The sequence below is a fragment of the Bombyx mori genome, chromosome 22 (genome assembly GCF_030269925.1).
Source record: "Bombyx mori chromosome 22, ASM3026992v2".
NCBI lineage: Eukaryota > Metazoa > Arthropoda > Insecta > Lepidoptera > Bombycidae > Bombyx > Bombyx mori.
Window position 1 is genome coordinate 6,861,245 of NC_085128.1, and position 21,833 is coordinate 6,883,077.

The window sequence follows — 21,833 nt, forward strand, 5'->3', positions numbered from 1 at the left end:
CTCCGACGGTGAGGTGAAGACTGTGTACAATGCTATTGCCAAAGTCAGGCACAGCTCTAAAACTCATTTGACCGTGTCATGGGGATCGGGTTCATTTGGATATTGGACCACTGTGGAAACCTAGTTGTCGGTTTCATATAAAAGGAAGCACTATTTACGATGAGCTCTTTTTTCAGGAAACAGGATTAAAGGAGGTGGACCAAATAAGACTTTCATAGTTACATCGACAAAGGGCTAATACTCAATTATGTCTCTGTGATCAACGCGATTAAAACCAGAAGTGATCATCGGATATTAAGAGGAATATCGATCTCAATATCAAGCTAGAGAGATGCGACAGATGAGGTCTACTCTCAGTGGAGCACCGGCTCATATCCATAATCCCGGGCACTTTTAGCTCAAACTTCGACTGTTTCAATTGCCTTGGAAGTTCCCTGGACAATTATAGTGACGTCCGCACGTGTAGGTACCATCACCCTGTCTATTTCTGCCGTAAATAAATAATGCGTTTTGGTTTTAAGAGTGGGCAGCCGTTGTACTATAAATACTGAGACTATGGTGCATGGCGGTATTTACGTTATAGATGTCTATGGGCTCCAGTAACCACTTAACACCAAATGAGCCGTGAGCTAGTCCACGCATCTAAGCATTTTTTTAGCAAGCTATTTTTTACTCGTAAACACTTATTTACCAACGAAAGTGAGGAAACGTAAAAAGTATAATAACTTTAAAGTTTTCATACATTATCATTGTTGTATCAAATAATTTACATTGCAGTCTTTAAAAAGGTCTAATTTCGACAACTTTAATGAAATTTAAAATTAGATTAGTTAACTTTATATCTGTACGAGTTTAAATGTTCAATTTAAATGCAAAATACATATACAAAAGAAAAATTAGTAATATTGCCATCTATCGACAAGTAGCGAAACTATAAGAAACGTATTTCAATTTTTACACTAATACATGTGTGTAGAAAACCTGGAATTCTTTCTAAATTGTAAAATCCGAGTGACGTGAGATGTAGAATACGAGTAATTAATATTTATTTTAATATAGATGATTGCAGAAAGATACAATTTACGTAAGATAGTAATTTAATGAAAATTCTTTACGTCCATACAATTTACAAAAATATACCGATGAATTAATAAAAATCGTAATGAAAGTATTTCGACCTCTGAGCGACGACTAGTAATCTATAATTCCACTAAGTAAGCTTCTATTTTGATACACAATTCACCCTACGTCAAGTAGTCGAATCTTCTCAGTGGCGATTCCGATCCGGTGGTAGATTCTGCGAAGCACTGCTCTTCCTAGGGCTGGTGTTAGCAAATTCTCAAACACAGGTTGAGCCTGTGAGCTCACCGTCCTGTCCACGCGCAACTGACCCCTTAGACTACCAGCGAATATGATGTAGGGTTAAAAAAAGTGGTTACGGGAGCTCCTTTCAGCGGAATTTCAGATTCAATTTCATTTCTTGATACAAAAACTCGTAGGTATGTATATCCAAAAGACAAAATAATACGAATAGGTATTACAAAATAAATCTCCTCACAAATACTTTTAAGCTATCGTGGTTATCTACATTAAAAAATGTACTATTATGTTTTTAACGGACTTCGGACCGTTTTTTCAGAACACTTTGTATTTTTTTAATTCATCCTGAAATTAGATTTCGCTCACTTTGTGGCTTCGAGTTTTGAGTAATTTCGTAATACGAAAAAATGAACTAAAAAAGACAGATTTATCTGCTCATCCTATCTGTAGTTTTTAGTTTACCGATGATCAAAATTTCTACTTATGTTATGTATTATTTTTATTTATTGTTTAGATGGTTAGAACAAGCTCACGGCCCACCGTGTGTTAAATGGCTACCGGAGCTCATAGACATCTACAAAGTAAATGCCGCCGTCCACTTTAAGATATGAGTTCTAAGGTCTCAGTATAGTACAAGACTTGCCCCACCCTTCAAACCGAAACGCATTACTGCTTCACGGCAGAAATAGGCAGGGTGGTGGTACCTGCCCGTGCGGATACAAAACACGTCCTACCACCAGTAAACAGTGATCGCTCTGACCAGGGTCTTCTTTTCCATTCGATATTGAATCTCCCTAGTCCTAAATGACCAACCGAAAACCTATGTACTATCTATTTTACAATAAAAGAATGCTCAGAAAAAGAAAAAAATGGGTGCAGCTTACTCGTTATGCAATATTGTAAATGAAGAAGTCCTTTATCACATTATTGTTATTTTCTTATATATTTATAGTACTGACCAATGTACTGACCGTAAATTAGGAGCAAAAGGTGACTAAAAATCAACACTTTTTTTGTGCCACATTCTCCTGTCCCTACTACTTTTTTTTCCTTTTGTTTGCGAATATATCTTCTAAGGATCCCTTCTAACTGCTTATAACAGTTCGACATTATATGGGGGTATATTAAAAAGTTAAAATTTAAAATCATACAAACAGACCTACAATTAATTGTTATTGAAAATCACCAAATCATTTCATGCTCGTAACCCGGGACATCACGTGTGCCTCTTGTTGATAGATCGCAGCTTCGAGATTGTGCATGTATATACGTAGTACTTACTATCATTTTCAGTTTTTCTGATAAACGCATCTACGTCACGCATTCGCAATTACTCACAGTAGACGTGTGCATATTTTATAGAATTAGAATTGGTTGTTTTGAAAACCACTAGATGGTCTTCCAGGAAAAACATATAAATAATTTAGAAAGGTGGTAGGACCTCTTGTGAGTCCGCAGGGGTAGGTACCACCACCCTGCCTATTTCTGCCGTGAAGCAGTAATGCGTTTCGGTTTGAAGGGCGGGGCAGCCGTTGTAACTATACTGAGACCTTAGGACTTATATCTTAAGGTGAGTGGCGCATTTACGTTGTAGATGTCTATGGGCTCCAGTAACCACTTAATACCAAGTGTGCTGTGAGCTCATCCATCCATCTAAGCAATAAATAAAAAAATTACACAATCTAACTTCTTAGCAAACTCTTAGTACTTTCGGCACTTTTACTTCCCACATGCTTATATAGGTACATGTCTCAATTAGACAATAGTTAGTTTCCTACAAGGTTACAACCATAATACCAATGGGTGCAAAGTTCACTGAACGGGTGTTGTTTCAATTTCAAACATTTTTTTACTCATTTTTTTAATAACATTGACGTTCAAATATGCAAGATCTTGTAAACACATTGCACAAGCAAGGTGTGACTTTGGATCGTGATTATCTCCTTACATGATCGTTGTTGCAAAGTGCTGGGAGTTTCTTTTGTGCCGTCGCCTATGAGTGCGGTGCGATGCCTAAACATCTAAATTGTTCACTAGTTCTCACGGGCTTTGAGAATTGACACGAATTGCACAAGCTATTGTTTTTCCTCAACTTTATTTACAATGAAATATTTTACAATCTATAACTTATATCCTATTTTACACTGATCATTTGAAATGTTTATTTAATCAATTGCAGTAGTATTACAATGTAAATTTGTATAATCGTTCAATAGAGTGAATCATTTAATTGACATGTTTATAGAAAGAAAAAAAACTTCTTCAAACTTTTGTACTTACTAATAACTGGGTAAGTTCCAAAGTTTGATTATAAAACTTATAACCAATTGAAAGATTATTTATTATAATTACTATCACAAATAATTTAGGGTAACTATTCGTAGACAATCGCCTCTGTGGGTGTCCTTTCTGTTAAATCACACATAACATAATGAAAGCAGCAACTTTGAATTTTACAATACGTTTAAATAAATAATATTACCACGACACCCATAGAGACCAACTAATTTAATGGCAGTGTAATAGTAAAATGAAAATTTATAAAATTATGTTTTAACTTTAGTTCTCCCGAATTCTTCGATTTGGTCGTATTCCGAAAAACCGGGATCTGAGTCGTAGTACGCGTAGTCGTAGCTCGTATCTTCTTTATTGTGCGAAGGCTTAGCGAAATGCGGTGCTTTAGTAGTGGGTCTTGGCACATAGGTAGGAGATATTGTGGGTGCTACAGGCGCCCCGGTACCACGGCTGTGGGGTCTTGTTGGTCGGCTTTCTATAGTTTTCGTGGGTAAATTTGTCGTAGGTTTTGCATTGGCATTATTATATGATGCAAAATTTGGCGCCTCACTAGGGCGCGATGTTGTAGTATAAGTTTGGTAATAGTCAAACGTACGCTGGGCACTAATAGTCTGCGGTACAACTGTGGTTGTAGGCAGTTCAGGTGCTCGAGTTGTTTGTGGAGGATTCGAAACCGGTGTGGGAGCCGGCCTGAAAGGTCGCGGTGAAGTCTGGGATTTTAACTTTGACGGAGATTGTGTTTTAGCCAATTTTTTTCGTTCTTCAGGCAATCTGTTACCACTGGCTGCAATATTCAAAGAATGCGCTCCAGACAGAAGCTCTCTGTCATACAACTCCGGTCTATACAAGCCGTCGTCTTCACCTTGTGGTGGTCGATATTGTCCGTCATCTTCTCCAGATTCGTCATAGTTGTTAGCGGGCGCGTTGAAACCGATGTTAGTGTTGTAAGCAACTTTATTTAGATTTGCAGGTGGTTCAGGTCGGTACGTGGACGTGATTAAAGTTGTCGATATTGTTGTTGATGCAGTCGCAGGGCTATTAAAATAGTTAGTTTTAGAATACGGTACGACGTTATTTTTTTCGGGTTCATAAGGCACGCTGTTATAATTTTTGTACGGTGGTGTATTCGGGACAACATTTCGTACATTATTATAGTTGGATGCAGTGGTTTGGGTGCTTCGATTGTTGTAATTTCCATTATTATTTTTGTTTCGGTTGAATTCGGGATCACGGGGTGCTTCGTCAACGTTAAATCCATTGCGCACTTTGAACGAACGATTATCATTTTGCAGGTTGTAGCCAGCTGTTGATTGCCCTTCATTATTGTACAACTCGACTAATCCTTGTTTCTTGTTCACTTTAGGCGCGGCGGTAGTCTGCGGGAAAGTAATCTGTGTAGCTTTGGAATTGTAAAATCTATTTTGTTTCGGTGTCACTCTACTTACTTCAACATATTCATCTTTATATTCTCTAAACTGGGGTGGCAAGTTCGGAGTTGTCTCGCTTTGCCTCTGTGTGGGTACATTGATTGTAGTGAAGGTTTGTTGGTTTTGATATGGCGTGCTAGGAGTTGTGTTACTTTGCTTATTCTGAGGATTTCGACGATTAAAGTTTTGCTGTGTCAGTTCGAAGTAAGGTTGTTGTGAAGGTAAATTAGGTGCGTACGTGGTTGGAACCGGCGCAGAACTAGAAACTGGGACTGGTCGTTTTCTCACGAGTTTACGCTTCGATGTTTCGTAAGGTGGTAAGCTTGAGGGTTGTGGAGCAAGTGGTGGTGATACTGTCGTGTATTGCGCTGTAATTGTAGTTTTAGGGCGAAGTGTAGCTCTCCTGAACGACTGCCGAGGCTGTGTCTGAGGAGCTTGGGAGGTGGGTTGAGCAGGCGCTACGGGTGATACTGGATCGTCACGGCCACGGTCACGTTGTCCAGTGAAAAAGTCGGAAGAATGTGCCGCACGAAGATCAGACCCAGCTCCGTTTGATGCGCCGTTGTTTTGTGAAAGTCGGCGGTCACCGGTCTCGGCGCGTTGAAGGCCGAATTCTGTTTCTTCTTCGCGATTAGCGGGAGATGACAGCTTTCTCGTATCATATCCTATGGCAACATAACAATAATTTATTTGACTACTTATCCACAATGATGCATTGATAATCGCTCCGGTTCTTAGCAAATACTGGCCAGCCATTTATAACAATATTTTTTAAATAAATGCTATTCGTGAAATCTTGATAAAAAGCAGAATAAGCGTTCGTTCTTAAAGCGTAGGGCTGACCGCTACCGAACGCATTTAATTGATATATTTTTCGCTAATTGTGTTATAAGTATGAATGTTGAATGCATGGCAAACATACAAGCATTTTTACGATTATGAAATTATAAAGCCAACTTATGCTAATCAAATCAGTTTTGTAACAATCCACTGTAAGATGATTCGTCAATACCTTTAGCTCTGCATCGTATAGTCCTCAATTATTTGGTGTTCTATGGATAAAACGTTCAGTAAATTACTAAAATTAAAGTTTTTTTTTCTTTTGCCTTATATGCGTTCTTACCGCTTTAGTAGTAACAGTCACAAAAAAACAATTATTGTCTATTTATAATTCTGTCTGATTTCTCTATGATGATGAGAAATCTAATGAAATAAAAAAAGTTAAAAATGTAATTGATGAATTTGAGACAATTTTAAAATTATATTATAATAATTATAATTTTAGATGTTTAAGGCTTTGGTTTGTACAAATTTTATTTGTGAGGGTTATAATGTTAGTCGCAAAGCAAGCTCACCGGATCCGATCCTGTAGAGATCAAACTGACCGTCGTAGATATCCGCGGGACAGGCGAGGGGGTCGTCATCTCCCCAATCCGTGCAGGTCTGCGCTTCCTGGTGGAACAGCGTACCGGGGGGACAGAAGAACCTGAAGTCCCGGATCCCACCGCCGGCGACTCTCACGCATACGTGGAAGGCCTTGCATCCGGACTTGGCGTCAGCATAGTACGCCCCCAGGATGCGGCCCTTACAATTAAATCTTTCTGCTCCCCCTGAATACGACATGAATCATGTTGTTACATTTAATTTTGTTACATTTGATGCCTTTGTTTACACTGGCATTAACATACATATTATATAGGTTGAAACACAAAGTTTCCACAAGGAAAAATTCACCACTGTCTTAAGGATCCCAATTTTATATATGACTAGCTGACCCGGCAGACTTCGCAGTGCCTCAATCGATAAATAAAAGATCTAAACTTTTGTATAAAATAAACTTAAAACAAACAAAAGGAATTCGTCCGACAGGGCACACATCTAAGAAAAAACAAAATTGTTATTTTCATTTAATTCCGAGCATTTTCATATTTGTCTACCTTTTAAACCTTCTCTGGACTTCCACAAATAATTCAAGATTAAAATTAGCCAAATCGGTCCAGCCGTTCTCGAATTTTAGCGAGACTAACGAACAGAAATTCATTTTTATATATATAGAATAGAAGACAGATAATAGATAATAGATTAGAGGATTAAAGTATGCTATGCTCTCCAAAAGTGAATATAAAACATAATCCACGGAATTAATATCGGGAATCGTATCGAAAGAACTTTATTACCGAGTGCTGGGTCTTACTTAAAGCCTGACCTAACAATAGGCTGAATTTATGAACATATAATGTGGTGTTAATAAGAGGCTTAACTAGTTTCTCGAGAGCTTTATCGTGATACACTTGTATCCATTATTGGAAAACTTTTTCACGAACAATTGCATCTGTCAGTCCTTGATATCTAATGCCTTACAAAATCATAACTAAGCCCGTTTTTTTAACGTATTAAAAGGTTAACAGGTTCACGGCCCATCTGCTGTTAAGTGGCTACTGGAGGCCATGGAAACTGTGCAAATGCCGCGACCCACTTTGACACTTCAAGTCGAAGTCTCGGTTGCATTCTATAACAGCTGTTTTATCCTTCAAAACGTAATCCATGATGTTTCGCGGCAAAAATAGACAAGATGACAGTTCGTACTCTTACACTCAAACTATCACCAAACACAAGCGGCAAATAACCAGTAATTAAGCATTTCTTCTTCTCAGTCGTTCACTCCTGGCGGAGTGGTCGTGGTTACGTAAGTCTTAATATTTGGTTGCGGCTTTTGAGAGGCTTCTCCATCTCTCTCTATTTGTGGCGGTACGTGTACACTCAGTAAGGGAACACTTCGTAGAAAACTTAACCAAGTCTGTCCACCTTGTGGGTGATCGGCCGCGAGAGCGTTGACCGTCTACTCTTCCTTGAACCACTAAACGTTCCAATGACCTTTCATTACGAATGATAAGCATTTAATTATAGGATATTATTAAAATACCGGCTTTATATTTTATTATCAGTGCTATCCAATGCAATAATATGCAATCGATAGACTAATAAAAAAGAAGGTTTTTGATATTTCAATAACTATATAATAAAATAAGAATAAAATAATATTGTTTTAGGCTACACGCGCATCATATTGTCACGGCCATGAAGTTCTCTTTGTCATCCCACTCTATTGTAACAAGGACCGGAACGAAAACGAAAAAATATAATTAGCATTTAATTAACAATTAAAATTTTACTTTATTTATTTTTTTATTATTGTAATCATATTTATGGCCAAACGGTGTATACACGAGTTAACTTAAGTTCTTTACTGTTGTTTCATTTTCAATAATAACTAAGAAAATAAATTACAACAAAAATCTGTTCTTTTTTTTATTTTTTTTATTGCCCTTGTAGGCAGACGAGCATACGGCCCACCTGATGATGAGTAGTTACCGTCGCCCATGGACTTCAGCAATGCCAGGGGCAGAGCCAAGCCGCTGCCTACCGCTTAATACTCTCCACAAGCCTCGTTTGAAGAAGGACATGTCATAGCGCTCGGGAAACACCGTGGAGGGGAGCTCATTCCATAGCCGGATGGTACGTGGCAAAAATGGTACGTGTTCTTACGCAATTTCAATATTCCATAGTTACGATAACATTATTATGATGCGAACTTAATACATTCACTAAACATATGGCTTGTGTAACGGATGCAGGTAAATGTGAGTCAAGTTATTGAGTAAACATGTAACATAAGTACGTAAACGGTCTTTCGGCGGTTAGATTGGTTTCGTACAAACCACAACAGAATGTGGTAGCAGAAATTCATACTCAAACTTACAAAACTCCTATGTAGGTAATAAAATTATGGATGACCACACCACCACACCACTGGGATGATCGATCTATTCGTAAAACTTAGAATTTAAAACTTTTAGAACACTAAACATCCCAGATTAGTCCGTTGAATGCCCGTCTATCTTTGGATAGTCAATCGTTAGATATAACTTTGGTTAGGAATATAGGAAATTTAACACTACGGGTAACTTTCTTTTTTTTTTGTTATCTTTTTTTTTAAATATATGAAAATGTTCCGTAGGAAATATTGAAAAACCAGTTTGTAAATTCGGTGCTCAGTCCTTTGTGATGTCACCTGGGGCATTTCTAGTATTATACAATGCAGATTTCATAAGATTCATACGTGCGTAGTAAGGCGATTTTTTTCGCAAATTATCAAGGTTTTTTAGTAAATGTACTTTCAAATACTCACTGTTACTGTCGTGGTTTAATAAGGGTCTGAAATTTTTAAATATCGGAATGCGACTCAATACAGTTAAAACAAATAACAGTATAGCTAACGATTGAGGACAGTGTACGCGAGTAATGAGATATTTGTGAACAAGTACCTACTAAGTAATATTAATTTAATTAATTATTTGATAATATGTTAATTTATTTTAATCATATTAATTTAGTACTGGTGGTAGGACCTCTTATGAGTCCGAACGGGTAGGTCTGTCTATTTCTGCCGTGAAGCAGTAATGCGTTTCAGTTTGAAAGGCGGGGCAGCCGTAGTAGTAACCATACTGAGAGCTTAGAAATTATATTTCAAGGTGGGTAGCGCATTTACGTCGTAGATGTCTATGGGCTCCAGTAACCACTTAACACCAGGTTGGCTGTGAGCTCGTCTACCCATATAAGCAATAAAATAAAACAAATATTATCTCCGGTCTACTGTGTAAAGCATAGTAGTGTTGCGCAAGAGTAAGTACTGAATGCCGCAAGGTGCATCCTGCGCAAAAGGTCAGCGTACTACCTTATAATGCCTTATATAATGTAAGGTATAATGTGTTCAACGTGTGTGATATATTTAGACTCGGTCGTTTAGAAGATGCTGACGGACGGCAAATGTAGGCTAATGGTCGCGATCATTTTAAATGTAATCAACGGAAGATTTTCAACTGATTTTCTGATTAAAAAAAAAATTACATTAATGCTTACTGCGTGTTTAATGGTCACACAAAAACTTGACCATAAGCATCGTTATGCAATATAAAATGCTAAAAGTAATGTAATTGAAGCAGGCCCGGCGCGGCGAGAGTTTCGGGCTGTGATGAACCAAATCGTTTATAGTTTGATGAATAAATTTCCTAACATTTAAGAACTTTTAGTACATAACTTGATATGGCGTGAAACGGTCGTGTTGTAAGCATACGTGTATTCAATTAAAAAATTTCACGCGATTTCGGCGTGGGTATCCGTACATTTCACACTCGAAATGCAAATACAAATAAATGTTTCGTAACGGAAGAAACGTCTTTGTTTTTTGGATTAGACGTGCTATTTGGACATGAGGAGAGCAATATAATATGCGACCGAAGAGTTCATCGAGTTCAGGGCTGTCCGATTCACAACAGAAATTAACTAAACTAATAACCGAATGCTGTCGTATTTTAACTCAAGATTTTAATTGAACTTCCGTAAGTTACATGGATAATCGAATTAAGAATTCCCTGCTTTTCGCAGACATGAATACAAATAAGCAATTATTTAAAACATTTCTTTGACAGCCCTAGTGAATATAGTGTGATGGTTGTACTCAGCAAAGTGACGTAACCTATGTTGTGATGAGTCGTTTAAATTTTATAGCTGATCGATAAAAAACTTTACTGAAAGAATATGCAACGTCTTTCGATGAATAGTTGCATTAGGTCAATGACTTTGAATTACTTTCGATTTTCATTCATACGTATATGCATTATAAATATTTCTATTTGTATTATTGATATTAATAACTGTGTCGCAAAATCGTAATGTGTCCCGTATTTAAATGCTAATTTAGTTCAAATAAAATTTAAATTTCATGTTTTTTCTATTGATATATATGCTCTTAGCACTTCATCAAGACGTATAGGCGTTTTTTATTTACGTTTGTGCATTTCAAATTCGATATTGACTGAAATTTTAATACAATTTGCATGGGTAATTTCCTAAATTGGAAAAGTATTTAGTATTTGTATGTTAAAAATGAATTCCCTAATAGCTATGCTAATAGTAAGCTATGTAAATTTTAAAACAGCTCTTAATTTGGGGCACATACAATGTTTTCTCATATCGAAATTGAGATACAAAACAATTCGTGTCTAAAGTTGCGTTTATCGTAATTATATAATAAAAAAATATAGATGTTATTAGTAAGGAGGTGAAGGCCACAAAACGGTTGGATAATTTTCAAAATAATCGAGATATTTAGTTAAGTTTGTGATGAACCTTGAATTAACTCATCCACTCTCCGGTCGTCACGCCGCCCCAGTTTGTACGGAGAACGGGCCGTGGGAATATCTCTTATGTAAATCCGGCGATCAGGGATCTTTATCTGTGGTTCTAAATCTCTTTGACCTTTATGAGTTGCTAATATTTAATTCGATTCAATATTGATTAATTTAAACCAAGCAACACAACATTTCCATTCCTAAGCTCGTTCTCGCGTTACTCAATTAACATCGTTCATCAATTTAAATCATGGCATGGCGTAAATATTATTTAAATTTCGAACTGATATTTTTTACTATACAGTCATGTTTCGTTGAATTTCAATAAAAATAATCGAATGTCTTTTTGACGATTACACTTGGACGAAATAATTGTTTTAAAATAGAGATAAATTTAAAGAAGAACGATCTCTAAAAACAAGTGTACTTAGACCTTTCAACTTGTGACCACCCGTCTGCCTCGGGGCACAGAGCGAATGGAAAGTGCATCATTGCGCAAGAAATACTTGCGCGGTACGTACACAGCCAATATACAAAATGTATTGTGCATCCCTAATGATCGCGTGCAGTCTGTGTATCTTCATACGAGTACAAAATATAAATTGTTCTTAAATTTGTTCTGATAATAGGATAAACCGCGTTACTTTGAAAGTTTCTCTTAATAAATAATTCAAAGTGTAAATGTTGCGGTAGTAACAATAGTTGAATTTAAACTCTAGATTTTAGATCTAATTACATCTTAGGTATATCACAAAATGTTTTAGAATTTTTTGGGAATTTTTGAAACGGCAATACTGTTATTAAGCAGGAGATATTGAACTTTCTTGCTCGATTATAAATTGATTGTTACATATTGAATTGGTTTCAAGATATAATGATTAAGCTATTAGATCGCTTCGTTGTTCTTCTGCTACCAAAGCAAAGTCTGTTAGTATGCTTGTGACAAATATGTATTTGATATTTTGGGTCTCAGTTTTGTCTTTATCACGTATATGTATTTCAAGTGCCAATAATACGTAGAAAATCTAAGCTGAATTTGAGGACATTGAAAGTGAAACGTTAATTTATTATTAATAATGATCGCACAGTGATCGAAATGCCACCATAATCACTGACACCTCGACAATTATATTTGTTTTAAGAATTAGATATTATTTTATTTCTTGTTCTTAAAATTCCTAGAAAAACTGAATATTCCTATTTCAATATATTCATAACACTCGTCAATAGTTACTAAAAAAAAATCGAATGAAAATCAAAGCATTAAATGATACTTAACTATTTTATGATGGTCTATTCTAATATACATAGATTTTTTTTGTAAATAAACAAAGTCTTTTTAGTTTGGGAGCTATTATAACTATCATACAGCGAATGGTGTTTTCAACGTAGCGATTTAAATTGACCTAATTGCTTTTAGTTTTAATCAATGACTGCTTAAATTGTATCGAAATTTCAAAAAGTTGAAATAGGGATTACATTTCACTGAATAGAAAGAGAGAATCAAGTGTTCCGTATGAGGTGGATCATCAAAAAAAAAATTAACCCCTATCGGGAGAAACCCTCGTTAATGCGGAGGAAAATCGTAATAATGTAAAATATAATTTAATTGCAAAATTATTTGGCGAATTAAAAACTTTTAAATAATGTACATTAAGTAAATACCACATAACATAAATATACAAATATTTCCTAATGCGCGAAAAAAACGTTTCCTACGATAAAGTACACGATATTTTACTCATTTATACATTAAATTAGAACATGAAAGTACCTACATATTTTTAGTTACGTTCAAAGAAAAAAACAAGTGAAGAAAACATTTAAAATTACGAAACCATGGTTGTTGTCTGCAATTCAAGCTCAAAGACTTTAAAAAGTAGTTCAGAATTTATTCTTAATAAAGTATAGGTACAAAACAAACACATTTTGCAAAAGTTTATGCAAAAACAAAGAAACACAAAATTAATCTGGTCCTTTTCCTCGTTGTCGGAAAATTCCAAAAGCGGATTTTCCACCAAATGCTTTCCCGATTATATCCGCAATTGCGTCACAGTGCACGATGAGAGAACACCACAGATCACACGATGTTTCACTTACCAAGTACAGGGAGCAACGTCAGCAAGATCCACAAGGGGGACATGTTCTCGCGATGTGCGTCGCGTAGGAACTGGCTAGAAGTACGCATGCGCCGCCCGCCCGTTCTCATGGAGGGGAGATCTGAAAGCTCGCCGCCCGCCCGTGACCGTCGACCATCCGTCAAAGTTAAATGTTAATGAGTAAACTAATGTAAGGAAATATTAAATTCCTTAAAAATTAAAATTCATTGATAACTTTTGTTCATAATTCCAAAAAAAAAAAGAATGTGGAAATGGTATGGGATTTGTTTATGTATATGTATGTGTGTATGTGTATGTATGTAATGTTTCATTGGATTGGTACACCGCGCGCAATTCGTTTCCAATTAATTCTTGTCCACCTGATGGTTGCCTGGAAGAGATCGCTCTTAGCGATAAGCCCGCCAATTGTGCTTTTTTTTATTTAATGTATCGCATTGCTTAGTTATTTTTTTGGTGTACAATAATGAATACTCTCTTTCTCTCTCTCTCTAAAATGAAATTATCAGAACGCCACTCTGAGGAATTTTGCACGCAGTCTGTTTAATGTTAATCAAACTCATAACTATTATAATGTGCGCAACTACTCTTGCAACTTACCAAATAATAACCTTTTTTTTTACCTTTGTTCTTTATAATTTACCTGTACGCCAAGCGACTCATGATTTATTGTGAATTAATATATAAGTATACATTTAAAATAATAGGATGTTTTGCAAATGCTTAGATGCTGATAAAGAAGTTAAAGGAAATCTTTAACTTACAAAATAGATAGGCACTACCGTGCAACGAACTACCTTTTAACACTTGTGAAATTATTTTACGACCATTTATTGACACTTGAAATTTTGAAGCCGCTGCAATTGCAACGGTATTATTTGGTTTCCAAATTTTATTGGTGTACATTATTATAACAATCGCTCATAGCCGATCTATGGCTCCACTCTAAGAACCGTAAGTTTGAAAACTAGTCACTTGTAAATAGAAATTTGCGAAATCAAAGACGACGTAGCCTAAAGGATAATGACAGCTGGTGTACTCGTGTCGAGCGATGCGATTATGCCGATGTTCCAATCCTGCAAGAAGTAAGCAATTTTTCTAATGAAATACACACTTAAATCATGTTCACGAATGACTTGTACGAAGAAGGGATAACATATTATTATAATGAGAATCAACCCCGCATAAACTATAATTTTCATTATTACATTTATACAATTAACCAAAATATATCAAGTCTCAATGTAGGTGGCAGCATGGGCTCAGGTGAATTCGTTGATTCCATAGATAATACACATAAGTTAGTTATAGAGAAGCAACTCAAGCACTAAACAAAAATGTTTGCGGGCATCGGTCACTAGATGGCTTCGCTTCGATTTCTTTTTACTTTTTTATTACTTAGATGGGTGGACGAGCTCACATCCCACCTGGTGTTAAGTGGTTACTGGAGCCCATAGACATCTACAACGTAAATGCGCCACCCACCTTGAGAAATAAATTCTAAGGTCTCAGTATAGTTACAACGGCTACCCCACCCTTCAAACCGACACGCATTACTGCTTCACGGCAGAAATAGGCAGGGTGGTGGTACCTCTCCGCGCGGACTCATAAGAGATCCTACCACCAGTAATTACGCAAATTATAATTTTGCGGGTTTGATTTTTATTACACGATGTTATTCCTTCACCGTGGAAGTCAATCGTGAGCATTTGTTGAGTACGAATTTCATTATAAAAATTGGTACCCATGCCCGAGATTCGAACACGGGTGCATCGTTCAACACGAATGCACCGGACGTCTTATCCTTTAGGCCACGACGATTCATTGCTCCTGTAGATAGCAATAACATATTACCTATCTTATATTTTATTTTGAATAAAGAATTTTGTAAATTTTCTACAACAAATAAAGACTTGTATGATTTATTAATTGTTTATTTTCTGTGTTTAGTTATACAATAATTAAATTTATTTTAACAGCATAAATTTTAGGGGCATCGGCTACAAGATGTCGCTAGTTTCTATACAAAAAAATATTCGTCTTAAAGTATCGCAGTTTCAGGGCCCTGGTTCACTCGTCTGGGCAATAAAAAAGTAGTTTTTAGTAACTTCCGGGCCCATTTGATCTTTATCGACATTTTAATTATTATTTATTAAAGACATCTGTCGTGCTTAAGAAACACATCATTCAAATTATGAAGCAGGATGTAATGCTACCTACATCCCAATACAAAACTCCTTTATCGAACCTTCGAACCATCGTTTCTTGATGTAATTAATCACTATTAGATTGATGATTCACTGTTTATTTCCAAACAATCGTTACGTCATTCAATCAGATAAGATAAATCAAACACATATCTAATAATTAAACATACTTGAACGAACGGCATTAAGAGAATTTTGTGATTTGGAGACAACACTGTTGCTGTTTATTAAGGCAGGTGAAATAAAGTAGAAAAATATTTTTTTGTGCAGCAAGCAAAAATAAACTATACAAATAATAGAATTTCGATAACCATAAGATAAATAAAAGCAACAAAAAAAATTATAATACACTGTGGTGTTAAAAGTACATTGCGTAAAATATACCTAGTAATTAACTGAATGTAACAGTATAAGATGAAATAGTGATAAGGCACAAGACGTTTTCCTAAAAATAAAATGTATACTAGTCAGAATCTATGGTAGGTGCCTGGTTTGGCTGCCCCACGGTGACCACATCAGGTGGGTCGAAGACCGTATACTGACGAGCGTATGCTTTCTAAAACAACAGTGTAATATTAAGATAAAATTTTGCTGTTTATTTAATTATTCAATATATAACAGCGTATTTCGATATGCTGTAAATTATACTATAATTTTCAAGACTGGTAAAGAATAGATGTATAATGTTGTTGAGAAACTTCATATTTGTTAATTAATATCTTTAATCGTACTTGTTACTATTTTACATTAACTAATTCTAATTCGTAAATACGTAGTTTTCATTATCCAGAACTGGGACAAGTCGTGAACGGCACCCATAAAGTCCCGTATTGCCTAACCAGTCGATCGCGATGTTTCGTGTTCACGCTTCCGTGGCCAGTACTCGGGAAACACGAAGGTTTTTAAACTCATTCTCTTGTACTTTCTACAAAAATATAAATGCTATGTAATCGAAAACTTTAGTGTATATTTAAATCGAAAACATTTTTAGGTATTGATAGATTGCATTGGCTATGTATTTAGGTTGGTGGTCCTCTTTTGAAAGACGTCAAGTTTATAATGAATAGCTGTCAATCAAGATGTCCATTCTAGTCCTTGATAGGTCATTCGATTCACAAAGTATATGATGTTACCTTATAAATTATACAAAAACAGGTGATGTATCTCACGATAATTATAATCTTGTTCCATCTAATTATTAAACACGGAAGTCATAAGTATGTTGAACTTTATATTATATTGATGTTAAACTTGATAATTGCTAATAAAGACTTGAAAATTAATTATCTCATTTTGATCAATAAACTCTACTCTGATTTATTCCAGCACATGGCTCAAACCTATATAAAGTAAAATGATAAGTCGTCGATCCATTGTTTTCTAAATGAATAATTGCGAATCCATTGCGGCTAAAAAAATATTAATCGTTTGGTGATTAAAAATAAAATCTAGTATCACGTTAAGCCTCGACTTTGTACTGAAACTAAATGGAAAATGATCGTAAATTAAGGATTACGTGAAGCTTTCTAAGGACCAAACCTCTGACTTTGAGTAACAGATATGAATAGTCGGAGCAAGTACAGAAGTTAATGTGTTATTTAGCTAAATTATGCTTCTATACACCTCGCTATTTTTGCATAAGAGTGAAAACAGAAAAATTAACTCGTGTGCATGAATCGTGGTTACTGTACTAAGGTCACAACATGACTCTACACGACGCGACGTAACGTGAAGACATTAGAATGACGCGTGATAATCTCCGGCACGTTTTACCCACAAAATGTCTAATTATACTTAAATAATTTTACTTGTTGTAAAATGAAAGTATGACAGTGTGATAGGAAATTTTGCTTGTAGTGATTTAATTATTTGGCTTGCAAAAGTTTAATCTGTCGTACCTTGAACCTCGTTTAAGTATCGACATCTCTTTTTAATAGTTCTGGACTAAATAGGTGTATTGTATTCATGTGAAAGCTCTTTTTGTAGCAAACCTTTTTAAATTCTGAATATAGTAAAACTTTTTTAAATGTTGTTTAAATTCTAGAAATTAATCTCATTTTTAAGATCATCCAGTTGGCAGATGAGCTCTTAGAGTGCGATGTTAAGATGATAGTGAAGCCCATGGACATCATGATGATAATATCCAAACCCAACTTGAGATTGCTACAATTTCATTAAAATAATGATCAAACTGGAGTGTGTGCCTGTTTTGAGGCAGAAACGAGCAGTTTTTTAGCTGATAAATGTTTATTCTGCAACATTGGCCTTATTAAAGTTTCCGATATCAGTCTTCTCACTTTGATGGGTTTTTGATGTGTGATTAAAAAAACTTCAGAAGCTCTTTCAAAAGCTGATAACTTTTCCAATTTCAATGGTCTGATAATCGTATTTACAATAATGCCTTCCACCTTCTTTTTTTATATCATAAAAGCTTAGTACTTATTTCTACAATACCGGACTTATTATTATCTAGGTAAGTCTTTCAAATAGTGACTATTTAATCTAAGTAGGACATACTGTTGGCCACGCGTTAATATCTGGACAGCTCTCGATTTTAAATACCTCTATTGTGGTTGCCGATGACTGGCCGCTCATTTATCACGTTTCTCTTTAGTTGTCTTCATTTATGTCACAGTGATAATGCAGTGTTGGGCTTTAGTCCCGACGGACACAACCATATTTGTACGGTTGCTCAATGTGTGCTGCTATGCATTGTTTTACGGTTCTCCTATGGAAAGGTTAAGTGCATTGAGCAAATGAGCTGTTTAGAATACTGTTGTTGAATTATAATTTAAAGTTTTTGTTTTTTATATTAAAAAAAAAGGTGCTTTTTTCTCCTACCTGTTCGCTGGGAAAATTTGCTAACACTAGCCCTAGCAAGAGCAGTTCTTCGGAAAATCTACTACCGAATCGCAACGAAATTGGATAGTTGGAATTTTCGTTTCACGAATTTTTACAAATTGTTTTTTTTTCTTTCATTTTTCGCTAAAAGCATCATAATAATACGGAAACTTCTTTACGTAACTTTGGATTAACCGTATCAGATTTCTCAGCCGTGTAATTTTTAAAGTACGTATTTTCTTATAAAATCCTGCAAAACATCTCTCCATACGAGTATCGAATCCTTACAAAACATATTATTACTACCGTAACAAATTTATTCGGATTTGTGTAAATTCTTGCAACAGAACATGCGAGAAATTTACATGTAAGACATTGAGCAGCAAAACATCGCCAACGGTTAGGAAATAGCCGTGAATCGCAAGACGTTTGACCAAATATCATCACGCGACTACTTTTATACGTAGAACTAACTAATGTCTCAAGGTGGGCGCCATCACTTACTTTTTAATATCTATAGACTCCAGTTAACATTTAAAACCAGGTGGGCTCTGGATTCATTCGCCCGATTTAAAAGAAGATCATTACCAAAAATATTTTCCATAAATCGGACAATTACGGACACAATTTCGTTAATATCATGATTTACAGTATTTGCATTTTATCAATTGTTGTTTTAATAGGAAATTGTACATATAATTGTACTTAAATGTTCAACTGTAAATACTTGCTTATACTCGTAAACGCACAGTTGATAGTCCCATTAGTTTCCTTTCCCCGGCAGTTTCTTAGAGAACGTAACTTAAACGCAACTTAACTTAACTTGACGCGTCTAGTTAAATATTGAGCTATTTCTGTGGCGATTACGCATTCCAGTTTTTTAAAGTGAGATACGTTAGAAATTAGGGTTTTGAATTGATGTCTCAAAGATGAGCTTCGAGAATATCTTTACTTCAGATGAGCCATTACTTAGTTCGTCCGCCTATCAATGCAAAATCGTATAATCTGATTAAAACTCAGAAAGAGTTAACCATGTAAAATCCTGTGGCGATATAAAAAAAAACATTTCACAGTTCAAATTGAGCCCTTCGACCTTACGCCTTAAGGTAATAAGCGACAATTTCATTGCGATGTGTAGCTAACTATTTAACTCCAAGTAGACGTACTCTCGCTTACCCTTGTAGAGCAATTTTTTTTTATCACGTATTTATTGAAATTTCGAATAATTTCGAAAGTTATGAATAAAGGTACATTTAAATTATATTATTTTGAATATAATCTGTATGTAGGTGCGGAAGCCGATAACATCGTAAGAAAAGATTTAAACGCGCGAACACATATTTACGTTATAAGTTATAAGTTACAACTTATTTCATTTCTAACTATATTTAAATATTTTTTTCTTAATTAAAATATTCTAGTTATGTAGATGTAATCGAAAGAGCAAACTTAACTTTCATTATGCGATGTCAATCGAAAGTGATAGAAATGTCAGTCAACAATAAAATGTAGCGGTCGTTTCACTGTCGGTTGTAAAACAGAATGTATGTATGTACATACTAGTATCCAAGTACAGACATTTTGCAGCATGATATTACTTTGGAACACTACTTATTCTATTAGTAAAATAAAAAAGGGTGCGTGTAGGTACTTATGTACGCGCGTAAGAAGTAATACTTTATTTTTATTAAATTTATTTCTTTTTTTTATTTAAATTTTAATCAATTTGAAAAAAAATCGATTAAACAACATCCTCAAACACGCATATTGGGCATCTCTTTTCTTGAAATCGAATAAATTCGGTAATTCTCGGTATGGTTCGGAATGTTCACCTGCTGCTATATTCAGACTCGCCAAGTTACATCGGTCGTATTGTAATGAGCGATTTAGTGGGCAACTTCATTCTGTTAATTTTTTGTCACGGTGCGCGCGCATCGTAAAATTTCACTCTCATAAATTTTTCCGTGCCTAAAGAAGTATAGCTTCAAAAGTAAAATAAAATAATTCATTGATTAAATATGTTATAACTTTGTTCGTAATTAGTTTTTCACACTATAAGTACACTGTGTTTATGACTTTTCTTTTGCTTTATGTTGTTCTTGTAATGTGAGCTCTCAAAATCTCAGCTGAGTCGTAGAAATTAAACACTAGAAAACTCTGTCAAAGATTATACAAATTATTTGCTCAGTCGAAGAAACTACATACTTTATTTGATTTAGCGATTTAAATTTGAGTCACTTAAAACTGTTTAATACTATAGAAGAAAACAAAATTGGCTCTTACTACTGGATACATACATACTCTTTTTTTTTCGTACCTTATCTGATAGCCTTGAGAGGGTATGTCAGCGTAACTCTAACGTGTAAGTGAGCTTTCGGCGCTCAAACCTGAAGGCGTTATTAATATTAGCCTTAGCAAGAGCAGTGCTTCGCAGAATCTACCACCGGATCGGAAACGTGACCCACTGAGAAGATTCGGTTAGAAACTCAGTGGGCTGTGTCTATGGGTTAGTTTACGGTGACCGGTGCTTGAGGTACCTAAAAGCACCGTTAGTGGATCGGGAGAATCCAAAATGACGTGTTTAGGGAGACGTTGACTGTTTACCATTCGGTGCGCAGGATCGGGTATGTAATTTCCAGCGGCCACAACAAGAGGTTTTTCGTGTCGTGTCACCTTTTCAAAGTGGCGCACTGATGCCGACTGAATATACTTACTGATGGATACGCACTCTGTTAGGTAGATTAAGCGTTGAAAGTGCACGAGAAGTACCATTTAGATGGTTAAACTATTACAGCTACTGTCGTGGCTTTTAATGACCTACAAATCGACAATACATTATACAAGAATTTTATTCTAATGATTATTTTGACGCTGTACGGATGCTTTGTTCCTTCACATTTTTTTACATACGAGCTAATTAAGAAACGAGAATATACCCTCTTTTACTGGTCAATAAAAAAAGGCAACCAAATTAATGTGTTTTTTGTCTATGGGCTCCGAGCGCTTAATATTAGGTCATCATCAGTCGATTGGTGTGGATACTAAATTTATGATTGCCTGGTATGTTCATTAAATGTATTTATTATGTTCACTGGCGGCTTTCATATAGGGGAAAGTGGATCAGGAATTTTTGTTCTCACTTGAAAATTTATGAAATTCAAAACGATTAAAATACTTGAATGATAATTTATAATCAGTGTTTCATTTTTTTTTTAATAAAAATAAATCCTGTACAAAAAATAACATTTCACAAAGAGTTTCTGCTGCTTAATACGTTCAATAATGTACCACGGTGTTTTCCGAGCGCTATGACATGTCCTTCTTCAAACGAGGCTTGCGGAGAGTACTTTATGGTAGGCAGCGGCTTGGCTCTGCCCCTGGCATTGCTGACGTCCATGAGCGACGGTGACCACTTACCATCAGGTGGGCCGTATG

General features: G+C 35.5%; 1 protein-coding gene across 4 annotated transcripts; it reads right to left on the reverse strand.

Annotated features, from left to right (window-relative positions):
- Positions 1 to 3,398: 3,398 nt before the first annotated feature.
- LOC101742705 (putative mediator of RNA polymerase II transcription subunit 26) lies at positions 3,399 to 13,563 on the reverse strand. Of its 4 annotated transcripts, none has more exons than XM_062674896.1 (4): positions 13,334 to 13,563; positions 6,428 to 6,652; positions 5,061 to 5,707; positions 3,399 to 4,991 (listed from the first exon to the last, which is right to left on the reverse strand). In XM_062674896.1, the coding sequence occupies exons 1-4, from the start codon at positions 13,440 to 13,442 to the stop codon at positions 3,867 to 3,869; spliced, it is 2,106 nt and encodes a 701-aa protein (XP_062530880.1). In that variant the 5' UTR covers positions 13,443 to 13,563; the 3' UTR covers positions 3,399 to 3,866. The 4 variants fall into 4 exon arrangements, with proteins under 4 accessions (XP_062530880.1, XP_012550841.3, XP_004932041.3 ...); XM_012695387.4 differs by having other exon boundaries at positions 6,398 to 6,652; positions 13,334 to 13,562; XM_004931984.5 differs by having other exon boundaries at positions 3,399 to 5,707; positions 13,334 to 13,561.
- Positions 13,564 to 21,833: the final 8,270 nt, after the last annotated feature.